This window comes from Nomascus leucogenys, chromosome 9 (assembly GCF_006542625.1).
Source record: "Nomascus leucogenys isolate Asia chromosome 9, Asia_NLE_v1, whole genome shotgun sequence".
NCBI lineage: Eukaryota > Metazoa > Chordata > Mammalia > Primates > Hylobatidae > Nomascus > Nomascus leucogenys.
The window spans coordinates 63,411,211-63,426,575 of NC_044389.1; the positions used below are offsets into that span (position 1 = coordinate 63,411,211).

A 15,365-nucleotide genomic window follows, 5' to 3' on the forward strand; every position below is an offset into this window, starting at 1 on the left:
TGAACTTTTTTTTCTGCCTAACGATACAAAAAAGTTTGGCTAGCTGTCAGTAAGATAATTGGAAGTGTATGTGACTAAAAGTTAGGCACTGGTGGGTCCCTGGGCATCAGTCCAGTGCTCCGCTCTCTAGGTACATCTTGATGTCTTGACAGAATTGATGTCTTGACACAAGCTGACAATTGAAACTCAAGAGGAATCTTCACCTAGCTTTCAAAGTGTTACCTGGATTGCAAGCCCCAGTGAAATGCTTTGTGTCCAGAATGGTGCCTGGATATTGGCAGTGAATACATGAGGTGCCTCGGCAGGTGGCCTGACAGCAGACCCTTAAAGTCAAGTTCATTTAGGCAAACATGAAAAGGTTTACAGTTTATTACTTTGAGGACACAATGAACTGGATAGGACTGGCAACTGGAAAGCAAAGTGAGATGCTTACATTTCAAGGTGAATGTAGGGACAACAATCAAAAAATGAAATACGAATTTTACAAAAGTATGAATTGCATGTCACATCAGAAAGGCGGGATGGATAGATATCAATGACTTCGTATCAGACACTTGTCCCCAGAGGACAATATAATACCAGAAAAAAAAAAATGTAATCCTAGGAAAGGATAATGGAGAGGAGAATTCGGAACTGCCCAAATACTTTCCTCAGAGTTTTTGAGTTTGAGCTGGAAAAAAAAGTAACAGTTTATTTTACATTGGCAAGATGATATGTTTTGCTACCAGTGAAAATGGGGGCTCACAAGGTAAGTTCAGTTACAGAGAAAAATTTTCAAAGCTACATTTTTCACGCCTGAGTCATATAAAATGCATACCTCAAAAGAGAAATGGTTATTTGTAATTCTACTTGAGGTCACGCTGAAATAATTTATTCATATTTTAGAAAGTGAGAGATAGATGATTTTCATTGAAGAAATACTTCTGGTGCAGATAAATTTTCTTTTGAACAACATTTAGTTTTCAGCCAAATGCTTAGTGAACTTATCTATGACTTTATTTTCCAAAGGTAAAAAGTGGCCTGATGGGAGGGGAAGGAAAATACCAAAATGATTTTTCTAAAGTGTTTTCATAATAATCACTTTTTCTTAAACATAAAAAAACACTAATACGTTTTACTCTAAATACAGACTGGAAAACTGAAAACCAGTTTATATAGCCAAGAGGAAATGGCATTACAAAATGCTCTTACTGACTTTACTACATCACCTTTTTAAATAAAAGAAATAGAAGCAAATGTCAGGAATGTGTTTTCAAGAATGAGATTTTGCTTGTGGTATTTCATTCTGGCTCTAAATAACCTGCAAATAAAATGAGAAGAAGACATTTATTTGTTTTTATAAGAATAAAATATTTGTATGTCTCCTATTTAATAACATTGTCATGGTAGCTTTTGTTCTTTATTTTTCTTTAAATTTTCCTATTTGGAAATAATTTCAAACTATAGGAAAGATACAAGAATAATACAAAGAATACCTGTATATGTTTTAGTCAGATTTACCTAGTATTGCCTATTATTTGTGTTAACACTTAAGATTTTTTTTTAACATTCTGAGTTTTTTAACAAAAGTCATTCTGCATTGTTTTCTGTTGGTTTAGAGGCAGCATATCTGTCTCCTACAGCTTTAGGGGTAGGATAGCTTCTGCCTGGCCATGGAAGTCCTCTTAGGGCAATAGGGGCCAACTTACCTTTCTTTTGCATTCCTATGAGAGGCCACATCACTTGCTGTCTGAAGAGTCAATGACGCTCTTAACTATTGTAGCTGATGAATACATTTTTAAAATTAATAAAGGTGTGGGCAAACAAATAAGTCAGTGGTGGTGTGTGTTGTAAAAGTGAAAACCTCATTCTCCAATCATATGTCCCTTTCTCCAACTAAGAGTATCTTGTCTTTTCAGAAATATTCTGAGTATAGTATGTACAAAGATATATAGCCATAGCTAGGCTGGGCGCCGTGGCTCACGCTTGTAATCCCAGTGCTTTGGGAGGCCGAGGCAGGTAGATCGCAAGGTCAGGAGTTTGAAACCAGCCTAGCCAACGTGGTGAAACCCCGTCTCTACTAACAATACAAAAAAATTAGCTGGGCGTGGTGGCAGGCGCCTGTAATCCCAGCTACTTGGGAGGCTGAGGCAGGAGAATCGCTTGAACCTGGGAAGCAGAGGTTGCAGTGTGCCAAGACCCTGCCATTGCACTCCAGCCTGGGCAACAGAGCGAGACTCTGTTTAAAAAAAATAAAAAGATATATAGCCATAGCTACAGTAATAGGTATATAGATACAAACAGATGTACATTTGTTTCTTAAAGATATAAACACATAACTCCTTTTCCATATTAGAAATAATGGTATTAGACTCTACACATGCTCTTCCATGGCTTGCTCTTTTCATATAACAATATACCTGAATTAGTTTGTGATATAAGTTCACATAAATGTGCTTCAGTCTTTTTAAAGGTTGAATAATATTTCATTGTATGGGTATGCCATAATTTTTAAATCTACATTCTAAATTATATGCTTTTTTAAAAAAAATTTCGCTGATAAATAACTAAGATTTTTATTTTTCTTTTGTGAGCGATTTCCTGTAAGATAAATTTCCAGCAGGCTACCTTTGCATTTAAATTGGGATAATAACTTTGATATAATCATCATTTGACTTTTCTTGTCTTTGGTGCATTCAGTAATGTTTGCAGAAGGAAGGAAGGGAGAGAGGAAGGAAGAAGAAAAGAAAGTCAGGTAGGCTAGTTTTTAGGGAACAGTGGTTCTTTCGATGAGTGAAAGAAGACAGGGACCTTCTAGTCAAGATTATGATCGAATTTTCTTACCAATTTTCTATTGTGAACATTTTATGTCTTTCAGAGGGCAGCTAGAGTATTAATTTCTCAGGAAGAGTATAGCAAATAGAATATTAAATAATATTTTTATTGTATGGTCCTGTGGTACCCTAAACTTCTTCATCGCACCTGAAATTTTTCTCGATATCTATCTCCTTAGATAGACAAGAAACAAGAAGTACTGTAGAGCCTTGTTGGTTCATGTATTCTCTACTTCATAAGGATATCTAGATGCTCTGCCTTTCTTAAAAGCAAAAGTAGAGGATGGAGAAACAGAGAGAAAGTAGAAGAGACATCAGTGAGACAGAGAGAGACCATGAGGGAGAGAAAGTAAGAAAAAGAACAAGGAATGGAGAAGGGAGGAAATGAGGGAGGCAAGAAGGTGATGATGCCGGGGGTTAGAGCTGTAAACATCAGGGAATTAGGGAAAAAATGAATTGTAAGAGAAAAAAAAAGAGAAAACACCAAGATGTAAGAATTCAACATTTTCCTACTTCAGAAACCAGAGAAACATTGTGTTATTTTCCATAAAGTCAAAGAAGTCGACAATGATCGCTCAGCTTCTGGCTGCAGACTGAAAGCTATGTGTGTTGGAAGGGCATGATTCAGAATAAAAAGGATTGTTTCGAGGGCTTGTATTATAATTTAAGTTGTGCAAGGAGAACTGGGAAATGTGTCACTGCAAAGATGAAATACTTGCCTTCCATTTCTTAATGCTGTGGGAATAGAAATGTAATTATGGTCATGAATCTTTCACAGTGGGGCCAACTTGGAAATTACATTGAACTAGGAGCCTATGTATTCTAACAATGTGAAGGTTACATGAAGTAGTTTTGCTTAATTTTATTTTAGATTAGAATGTACTATAGTGGTGACATTTAGAAAGCATTTCATAGCCAAAGTTTCTTTTCAATTTTACATTACAATTTTATATACAAATACATGTGTGTGTATATATACACATATCTGTACAGTTATAATATATGGGGATATTCATGTTAAAGATATGTGCTATCTTATTTTTTATACCATTCACAAATGTTGTCAAGACTAAGTAATTAGGAGATAGATAACTGATTCCAACAGTACCAGAGGGTGAGGTTCAAGCTATACTTTAGATAGGAGATTTGTTAACATGTGGAATACACCTCAGTTGGATTTCCCCTCTTAATTTATTTAAGCTAAATCAACAGGAGGCTGATGCTGCTCATACCTTGAGGAAGCAACTGGCAGTAAGTACTGCTTATGGAGAAGTTTCCTTTACAAGTTAGAAAAACATTTTGGCTTCATCCTACGTATCTACTCCACTCCAAGGTCTATTGCTACCGTTTTCCGAATTACTCACCAGCTTGATGAATGACAGTCACAAGTAGTGCTTTTATTGCAATGTACAGATGTTGATATTTTCCAGAATTTTCTTAGGGTAAATGGAAGGCTTTCATTTTGAAAAAAAATTCATTGTAGATTTAATGAAGGAACTTAGATTTTCACTTAAAAAATTCCATACAACTCTTATATTTTAAAATCTTATTTTTTAAAGAAAGTTTGTTTAAAGAACCTGTTGTCTTTGGCATTGATAGAAAGCAGATGTTACCAATGGGATGAAGCCAGGAGGTTTAATAAGTAATAATAGAGTTAGAAACAGAATAATCATGTTAAGGGTCAGAAATGGGTTAGAATTCTTGTGTAAAACTGAGTAAAGCTTACACGGTGTGTGTGTGTGTGTGTGTGTGTGTGTGTGTGTGTGTGTGTGTGTTTATGTGCACAGAGAAAGACAGGGGATGATTAAAAGGAGAAGAAAAAAGAAAATGTTAGATGAAAACATTTCATGATAAAATACAATTCTAAAAATAACTTGAGATTGCCTACATTTAATTTTATCTTATTGGGTATTTTATATTCACATAGTGTTTGAGACTGTTAAGTCAAGGTTATAACTCAATATAAAGGAATGTATGGATGAATTTTTTGGAAAAGTTTCCAAGGGCTTTAGTATGCATATATTTGCTACTTGAGTACTTTCCTGTGTTCAGAAATGTAAAATGCTTTAAAAAAATAAGTATATGTTGGGTTAAATAATGTGACTTTGTAAATCAGAATATTGCCTTGTGTGTAATTATGCTAGCAAAACTTCCAGTTAAGTCAAAATAATATTCCCAGTTATTAGGAGCTTCTTTCTGTGATATTATTTAGTTATGCTAAAGAATCTTGATAACTATGTCATGCTGCTCCTACAAATATTTCCAAGGTAGGAAACTATGCAGTGAGAGAAGGAAGCTATTTGGTAGAAGGATGTATTTTTTTAAATGTTTCAAGGTTGGTTTATAGGGTTTATTTATTAAAGTGTAAAGGTTATTTAGATATGTCTCTTTATGTTGGATTTTTATCAACAGACTATTTATTTAATATCATATAATTTTAAGTAGTCCAGAGTAATCAATGTTAATGTAATTTTTAATTTCTTGTTTATGTTTATAAAAGGCCAAAGTAATAATGGAACATGATTTTTTTCATGGCACAATTAATGTGTACAACTTTTCCTATTTTTTGTTTATTTAACATTTGTGGAATTTCTTATAATTGCTATTTTATGTGTAACTGTGTTTTGGTAGTTCTCTAGTAATACATAGTTTGTCTATATTTGCATGTTTATACGCTATATTCTATAAGTTTTTGTGCTCATATTCCTGTGCCTACTAATGAATTTTTTCCAGGAAAATAATAATTGTGTTTGAATAGTCTATAAATGACCCTCAAAGTGATATAGTAAAAAGAAGCTAAAAATTCTAGACTATGTTTGAACAAACCAAATGCACTTTAGTAGGCGTATCCTTATCCAGGTTATATCTGGGCATAATTTTACCCACAGGATGTTTTTAAAGACTTTTAAAAAGGCTGAATAATGCTTATTAGTGTCTAACGATTTGCAGAGAATTTGCTTACTTATTTTATTTTTATGCTTTATAAGGTAGTTCTAAGTAATTTCTGGTTCCTCCTTGTGTCTCTTCTTTCTGATCACTTTAACAATCTTTTTAATTTGATAGATGCTCTAAAAAAATGACACTAGTGAGGTGTGGACAGAAATGAGAGTCTGCTCTCTGTTTTTAGAAGACAGCACACTGATTTCACTGGAGTGAATATTACTGAACCCAGCAGCACTCCCAGTGTCCCCCAACCCCTAACCTGGACTTAGTACTGAAGTGGTGAAAATATTCACATTTAAGAAAGGAAGAGCAAAATCTAACAAAACGGTATGCAAATTTAGTACCTACAGAGAAATAGCCACTTTTCATTTTTGTCTCCCATTCTATCTTCTGTCTTTCCTAGGTCACTGTCACATTCTTTCTCAGGTTATAGTAATTCACGCTTTATCTTCTCTCTTTTACAACCTTAATTTTCTGAAATTCAGTTTCTTAGCTCAACACCTTAAAAATAATAGTACAGAATGTATATTAGTTTAGTTAGTGCCATTTAAAGAACTTTTTAAAAAAAGTTTTCATCAAAATGGACCTAAACCTAAAAAGTCCTTTGAGACATTATTTCTGATACCATAAAATCTACAAAGTTCCTTTCTAGATGCAAACCCATCAATTCTATTCAATGGTAATAATAAAGGCTTTTTTATACCCAGATGGCTCTCTCAAATCTTGTTATCAGCCCTCCAACTTAGCTGTAGGAGGGTTTCATCAGTCATGGTTATATTGCTCTGGGTGGCTGATAACCATTATGCTATTATTAGTTGGATGATGAGCTGGTCACCCTGTAAGTTTCTTTAAGTTGTTCTATCAGCCTTCCAAAAGTAAATGCAAATAAACGGGCTCCAAACCCCTTGAGAGCACACTGTAAATCTTTGTAACTTCATGGCCAAATGGTAAACCGCAGGACCACATGACTCAATTCCCTTGCGACAGTCATGTTATTCCTGTCAGACTTTTCTTCCCTCATTCATCAGCTGGAAGCTTTCATCTCCTTTTAAAGTCATGGCCTTTCAAGTAGGGGTGAAATTACACCTGTCAGTAATAAATGTTCTCAGTGCTCTCTATCATTCTGTCTTTTCACAAAAGATATTAAAAGGAAGCATAGCTTATTCCACATTCAGTTAACACCATGTTTTTTTCTTTCTCTACTTTTAGATACCTTCCTGTTATGTAATTGTTGAGCAAAGTTTTAAAATATTCACTAAAACAGGGGACATGTGGGAATGCTGGGCAAATTAGCTTCCATGTGAACTATACATTATATTCAATAACTACATTAAACTTATTTGACAGAATGATTTAACTGTATACACAATCTACAACGGCAATCTAAATGTGCCCTTTAGCACACTTGTTCTGTTTATTTTTTCTAAGTTACACTCTGATAACTTTGTGGTTGCCCATAATACCATACAGCAGGTGCACCTGTGTAGCCACCATTTTATTTACATAGAGAACAAAGTTAATGTTTTATCAAATCCAGACCACACCTGCGTTGGGACACTTGTAGGAAGCAGGGTTCAAATCAAAATTGCAACTTACTTTTAGCCTGATATTTGAACTCCGCTGAGCAAACTCTTTTGAGTTCTCTTGGACGTTTTGAGGATTCGGTCTCTTAACTCCCTGTTAACTGAAGGATGAAATGGGAGCTGGAAGATTGAATATATTACCTGAAAACCCTGTCACTCACTGTGGTAGGTCTTGACTCAAGAATAACTGAATTATGTCATTATAGCCTACACCATACACTGTCCCAAGCAGAGAATTCTTCAAGTACAAGTGTATTTGGCTTGATATACCTGATTATGAGGGCAAATATTTTTGTAAATTTTCTAATGCTGAACCAGATTAATGAATAAATGCTGTGTGAAATTCACAAATTGTCAATGATGGTCATGCTCTAAAGCTTTATTGTTTTATTTTATCCCTCATAGGGACAGTATGTGCCAATCTTTTTTTGTAGATTAGTGATACCTGCAAAGAATCCATGCAAACACATAACCTCCCACAATTATTAGCAAACCATCATGTTTTATTTTTTCCAGAACATAAAGGAAGTATATAATTTCTCTATTTTTATACTTCATTTCTTACATTCTGTCTTTTCTTATCTCCTTCCTCTTCAGGAGAAAAATAAAATAGTAAACTGAAAAACAGACCATAAAACTCAATGAGAGGGATAAATTGACTCAATTTGTCACTAAACTAAAAAAAATTATCTCAAAGAACAATGCGGATTTAATTTCTCTGGAAATGATTACATATTTATCATTAGAGTTTTTTTCTATCAAATAGGTTCTGACATATTATTATAGTTTGAGACAAAACCTATAGTATCTATTTCAAGCCTAATCAACTAGTAACATCATTTGCAGAAACATCCCATCCATATATAGGGCTGAAAATGAATTACTATTATTTAACATTATGTTTTGTGAAATCTCTGTAACTGTATAAAATGATTTGAGAAGGTGAATTATCCCTATTTGTGTACCCAAACTATCCTTATATTAAATAATTTTCTGTGGTTTAATTTAAATTATTTCAATAATACTCCCACCTTAAATAGAAATGGAACTTAACACCCTCAACTCTGAATTAAGCACATAGTTTTAAATTAATTAAGTAGCTCAGAATGCCTTTGAACTCTGAATTAGGTACATAGTTTTAAATTAATTAAGTAGTTCAAACCCTAATATTGTGGCCTTAGGCACTCACTTTCATTTAGCATGTGGTTCTTAACAAGTTTGATTGTCTGTTTTAGTCACCTTCTAAAGATAAAAAACATTAAACTGAAAGAACCAAGTATAGCAGTGAGAATTGCAAGACTAACAGCCTAGGACACAAAGGAAAAGTAACGATGAAGTGCTGGACATATTATGAGGCTCTTTCACATGCATTTACACATCTATTCCCCACAATCCTACATGAGACATGCAACTTATTTCACAAATAAGTAAGCAAGGCATGGGGAGCTATGCAATTTCCCCAAGGCTGGTAAGTGGCAGATTTGAGATATTAACTCAAGATATTTTATCTTAACTCAGTGGTAAATGTCATAAGTCACCTATACTAGTTTAAATATTTTCTAGTATATTCGGTTTGTGCAGGAAGTAGAAAATTCATTTTAGAAAGAGTCCATAGAAATGCTAAAATATACAGAGCTTTGACACTTGAAGTTTTTGGTGTCACATCTTTTGTGGAACCTCTCATTTTCTAAGGATAATTAATACATTATTTTACTGAATGATTTAACTCTAAAACTGATGTAGCACATATGTTAATTCAAATAGATTTAAATAATTCAACTCAATTTATTATAAACAAAAATTACGTTATTTCTTTCATTATCTCTTCAGATCTAGGTTACATGCATAATGTCAATTAAGACAAATAGAAACACTGTTTCCTCCCTGAACCTATCTCCTTCACCAAAATTTCAGCTGACTTTTATGTTTTATTGCTACGCATGCATACCACATAGTAGTGTTTTACAAAATGCAGTCCATCTGTCACTTGCATCAGAATCACCTATGTTGATTTTGTGGAAAGCTGACCACTGAATTAGGTCATCTGGTATTCAGGCTTAGGCTCATTAAAGTTTGAAACCCACTGCCTTTTAGTTTAACATCATTTCCCTGTGCACTTTAAGATGGCCCTGCTCTACAACTGACTGCATTTCACAATTCATCTGTACTTGCAAAGACTAATGCTTGACCAAAACACTGTTAGCTGAGACAAAAATGATGGAGAAAACATACATCTCTCTTCAGTTTATAACTCTGATAACTCTTGGCTATTCCTTATACCTTTGCTACAGAAAGGCAGGCAGGCACATGTTTGATTCATTTTCTCCAGTTTATTTAATGTATTGTTATTGTTTTCTAATTAGTATAAAGTTGGGTTTTGTTATTTGGAACTGTAGTTTGTGAGCACCTGCTTTGTCTGTTAAGGACATTTCCAATTTTGTATTCCCCTTTTCATTTCTGTATACATAACAAATTATCTATTTTCAAGTGAAATTTACTCCAACAGAATGTTGTCAGTTTGTACTGAAATAATGCTATTTTTTCTACCCTAATGGAAACAGTTTTGATTAAAATTAACGGCTACTTAGAATATTTTAAGTCTTCAAGGAGTGATTCAAAACAAATAGAAAATATGTTCCTGAGAGAAGGTGTCCTAAGAGGTGCATTCGTGTGACTAATAATGACCTTGATCCCTAGAGCTGTATATTTAATGGAGATAACAAACAGTCCATACTAGTGGTGAGGCACTAACTTTAAACTAAGGCACTTCTATTGAAAAGGAGCTCTTGATCTAATAGGCATCACAAATATTGTCCTTAGAGAAGATAGCTCGGATTTGATTTGCAAGGCTGGAAAGCACCAAGAGCAGGCACTCTGTGGGGGCAGCATGTGCGGCGGGTGTAGTCAGAGGCCTGCCTGCCTCCTACAAGGTTGGGAGCAAAGTTAATGTAGTTTGGTTGACAGAGAAATTAGAAGACTTGGGACAGTGCTTTTTCATTCCTTTCTTTCTTTTGTTTTTTAAGTTGACAGATTAAGTACTAACTTCTGAATGTGGTTACAAGTCTTGAATTTCAGTGAATTAATCTCGTTTATTAAACATTTTGTAGAAACAGTGCTTACACATGTTGTTTAAATGTTGTTTGAAGTTGAAATGTTTTGAAATGGTATCTGAACAGCGGAGAAAAACACAGTTTTAATGCCAACATGCAAGAGACACCTTTGGTTGCATTTACACCAAAACATTGTAAATTAGTATATTTAATTATAGCTCCCGGTTTCCCATTTTTTCACAGATACATTTAAATGTTTATCAGCTAATTATGTGTTAAATACCATGTGATATTATGGATTTCCTCAGTGGTAAAATGTTTTAAAACTTCATTCATATTTTAATGATATACTTTATTTGAAAATTTCTATATTTTATTACATTAACTCTTTACGGCCCTCTATGCAGCCACTAACTTTTAACTAATATTGAGAACTACAGCTGCTAATATTTACTAATCTGAGCAAATTAGTTTAGTAGACTTTAGGAACTCTGATTTGAGCTTAGGGAACTGCAAACAATCAGAGTGCAGAATTTAGAAATCGCCGGCTATCTACTGGTCAAATATTGTTCATTGGCTAGGTAAACAGTGATATGGAAGCTAACTTGTACAAGTGCAAAGTAAATAACAATGTGTTTACTTTTTCTAATACTTGTGTCTATGTATAAGAAATGGGTTGTTGGAAGTCATACTTATTTACAAAGTAAAGCTTTAAAAATATTTTAATACTTTATTGTAGTGTATCTACTTTGGATTAGAAAGCTTACATCATCGATTCACTCTAAGATGCAGGCATCTTTCTTTCTTTTTTTTTTTAGAAGCAAGGTCTTGCTTTGTCACCCAGGCTGGAATTCAGTAGCATGATCATAGCTCACTGCAACCTCAAACTCCTCCTGGGTTCAAGTGATCCTCCTTGACTCAGCCTTCCAAGTAGCTGGGATCACAGGTGTGAACCAGTATGCCCCACTCACGCATACATCTTGATACTTTTAGCAAGATAGTTAAGAAGTAATTTCTAAATTACTTCTAAATAGGATCCTTCCCTATTTCATTCAGCAACCTCTGCAAGCCCTTTCAAGAAATTGAGGCACTTCTATTAAAAGTAACCACATTATTGATTGTGGCCCAAGAGTGAAGTGGGCTTCTGGCCCTCAATACCTCCTTCAAAGTATTGTACCTTGCAGGGGCAGTCACTCTCACCTCCATTCATTCCTTCAGCTTTTAGGAATTGGTAATGGCCCCTACTTTCCTACTATTAATACTCAGCTACTAACTCACTCTAGGAAAACAGAACTATTTCCTCTCACTGGTCAATATAACCTCAGATGTCTGAGCATTAACTTCACCTAAAAATTTAACAAATATTGCATTTAATTGTATCATAGGCTGTTTCCATGTAAGTTTTTGCTTCTGTGTCTTCCCAACTAAACTGTGAAGTTTCACCTGTGTGTCTATGGTGACTGGGACTGGAAGCAGGCCCATGTGACTCTTCTTTGTGACCCCTGGCCTTCTGTTTGCTCCAAAACATGCAAAATAGATAATTTTTGAAGCTGAACTTATTGGCTGTGTATGCTAATACTTCATATAAAAGACTTCAAAAAACTATAAAGTTTTATATATACATATAAACTTTTATATACATATATGTGTACTTTTATATGTGTAATTTTTATACATATAAGTATATATTATGTATTATAAATATGCATATATACATAAATAATACCCCCAAGCTGAAAGGGCTGTAGAGATCATCTAGTCCCAACTTTATTTTACAGATGAAAAAAAACAAACTGAGTGACGAAAAGTGACTTTCCCAAGTTCACAATGCAAGTTAGTTGCTAAGTTGGGGCAGCCAGGACTCCTGACACTCAGGCAATGCTCGTCTCAGTTCATCACATGCTTTCCTGGGGAGCCCTAAGAATGTATATTTAGGTTAACCTTCATTATACTTCTCAGAGTTGTATGATGTACTGATGGTCCCAACATACTAGCCAGATAAAAGATGCAAATATTTTATTGAACAAGTATACACAATTATAATGAGAAAATGAGCAGAAAATAGAACACTCATATAGGGGTATAATTAGACATGCATATGTACACATACATATGTACATTTTATACATAATATATTTATTTTAAGAATTCTAAATATTGAATGTTTAATAGATTAACAATGCTAGCTAAGATGCTGAGATGAATTGCTAATGGAAGAATACCTCAACATAACATTTTTGAGAAGTTATCTATCTCTATACAACTAAAATGAATATAACTATAGATCCAGCAACTCCAACTCTTAAAATTATCTATGGAAATAGGATTTTGAAGATATATGAATGAGAGTACTAGACCACTATTTATAGTGTGAAAAAAGAAAAAGAAAATGAAGAAAAGACAGGTGGTTCATCATTAAAGGAACGGTAATTTTAAAAAGTAATGAAATTGTGAATATTAATTAGGCCCTTGGAGATGTAACAGGAGATTAGTTCTGAATGGGAAAATTTGGGAGTGTTTCTATTTTAGTGGCCATGTTGTTGCTAAGAAACATGTCATATTTATCTGGAGTTGCTCAAAATTGTGCTAGATGTTATCATTAATTGAAAAAGAGCCTGGTTTTCCTTGAGCTTGACCACCAGCCCCAGCTTCCTGACTGTGAGATGCCCCTATACCCTGCCATCAACTTAGCTTTTGGTTCTTTGCAGAGCAAGAGAATGAACAACTTGCTATGAACTCACCAAATGGTCAATCTGGTTTATGGTACAACCTTGTCCACTTCCCTAGGATCATTTCAGATGGATCAAGAGGTCTGTAGTCTAGAGGGGAATGTTCTTTTCAAATCCTATTATTAACACTTTACAATAGAAAAAAAATTACTTCAAATTACTTCCGTTAAGGGTGGCAGACATAAATTCCCACTTAATGTTAAAAGGCATTCCTACATAAAAGTGCCCATCATAATGGTAACCAAAACTATGGAAATGAATCCATTTAATAGGGAAGGGCATAGATGAAAGTACTAAGGGATAACAAATATGCCTTAAAACATATTGAAACTAGAGGGTAAGCATTTTGATATATTTTTTCTTGTGTGGTCAAAACATTAACAGAGGAAGGAGTCATTTAAAATTGTCTCACTGCATTTCCTGGCCCACCTGAGTAATTGCAATTTAAAGATCTGCCCAAAGCAATTAAAAATATATAGGGTCATGTTTTCTTACTTTCAGAATGGAATATATAGTCATTAACTTAAGAAGGAAAAGAAACTAACCATCAAAATTGGAGGAACAAAAGAAAAATTTGTGATGTATGGTCGTCTGCATACTGCATAGGTTGTCCCATGCATGTTGCAAAGAGGAAAGATCGGGATGAAGGGGTAATAATGAAACCCTGATAGCATATGAAGTATCTCATGGTCATGGTTGAAAGTCAAGTCTGGAAAGAATAAACTTTACTCTTTCAGGTGTTCAAAGAAAAAAATTAAAAGTAGAGCAAAGCATACTTCTTAGAATTAAGAGGTAAGGGGTACATATAAAGGCAAGCTGTTTTATAGAAAAAAAGTTGTTATCTACAATGTGTAAAAATTTTCTCTTATGAGCATGTGAATAAGGAGAGTAAACAGTTTTTCTCAAACAATGAATACTACTGAAGGACAACCAGCCAAGTAAGTACTTTGATAATAATGCAATATACTCCTTCAAGCTTGTTATCAGGTATTCTTATAGTCAAAAGTGTGTCATAGATCCAAAATTTTGATGATGTCTACTGTGTTAGGAAAAAAATGAAGGGATATATAGAAATAATTAGAGGTAATGTGATACGAAGTAAACATCAATGGATTCTTAGACAACACGGAAATATAAGTAAAAATCATATAAAAGTTATGTAAAAGTAGTTGAGGCAGAGGGAAGGGAGTTCTCTCTGAAGGATCTTGTAGCCTAATTAGCCATATGAACTCCAGTTATTTTCGTGACTTTTATTGCTACTAAACTAAAAGATACATTACATTAATTCCTTCCCAATCCAATTGAGGATAAGGTGGCCATTAAGTGGATTTTTACTTAGTGTAATAAGGGCAAGTATAATATAATAATATTATAAATTAAGCTACTAGTTGTGGGAGCTGAAAAGAAATGCTTTCCAATAATAGAAATAAAACTTTTGTTTAAAGTACATATGAAAACCGTGCTAAAATTATTCATTAAAAAATAGAGGAGTATGACACCTGTATATGTAATATTTATTACTTAAGGGATCTTTGGCTTTCCATTACTTCTTAAAGTCATTCGGAAATTAGAGACAATTTTAAGTAGTTGAATATTTTATTTTATTAGATGGTAATTATTCTGTCTGAACATGTGAAAATGCAAACAAAATATAAAAATAATTACTTCTCACAGCATTAAAATACAGCTAGAAAGTTTATTCCCAAAGTAAATATTGAGGATAGATTACCACTTTTAAATTCAAACTTTATTCTGATTTATTTGGAATGTCATGTATCAAAACTATTGAACCAAAATGCCACAAGGTGGCAGTGGCCTGTCCAAGGTGCAGTCATAGAGCACCGAAGGACCTTCTCTTCAGCGTTGACATTCTATTTCCTTCTTATGCTTTTTAAAATAATTAGTCTTTCTGATTGTGCCGCATGAAATTTTCTGAATATACTTAGTGTTGAAAAACATTAGTGACCCATTTCCATAACCTTTATTATTCTCTTCGCTACTAAAAGAAGGAAAGAAGAAACCAATAAGAGCAGAAAACATAAATTTATTATATGCTGTGTTCAGCCACCTAACTAGATGGCTTACATATTATATATCTAGAATATAGTTAAATATTCTTTAGATATTCAATACTATTGAAGGGCTGAATACAGAATATAGTGTTTGCTGTCATCTCCAAATACAGTGCAGTCAATGACTAGGTATTTACTAAGCAGTTACAACTCCCTTTAGATTTCCAGGCACCTA

At 33.9% G+C, this 15,365-nt stretch overlaps 1 protein-coding gene across 2 annotated transcripts in view; it reads left to right on the plus strand.

The window, feature by feature from the left end:
* Window positions 1–15,365, plus strand: part of CFAP299 (cilia and flagella associated protein 299) — a 659,626-nt gene that overhangs the window by 281,934 nt on the left and 362,327 nt on the right. The window contains exon 4 of one of the 2 annotated variants that reach the window (XM_003265806.4): window positions 4,014–4,064. The exons of the other annotated variant lie outside the window; for it this stretch is intronic. Coding sequence (XP_003265854.1) covers window positions 4,014–4,064 — 51 coding nt within the window. The remainder of the gene's footprint in view (window positions 1–4,013; window positions 4,065–15,365) is intronic. 2 annotated transcript variants of the gene reach the window in all.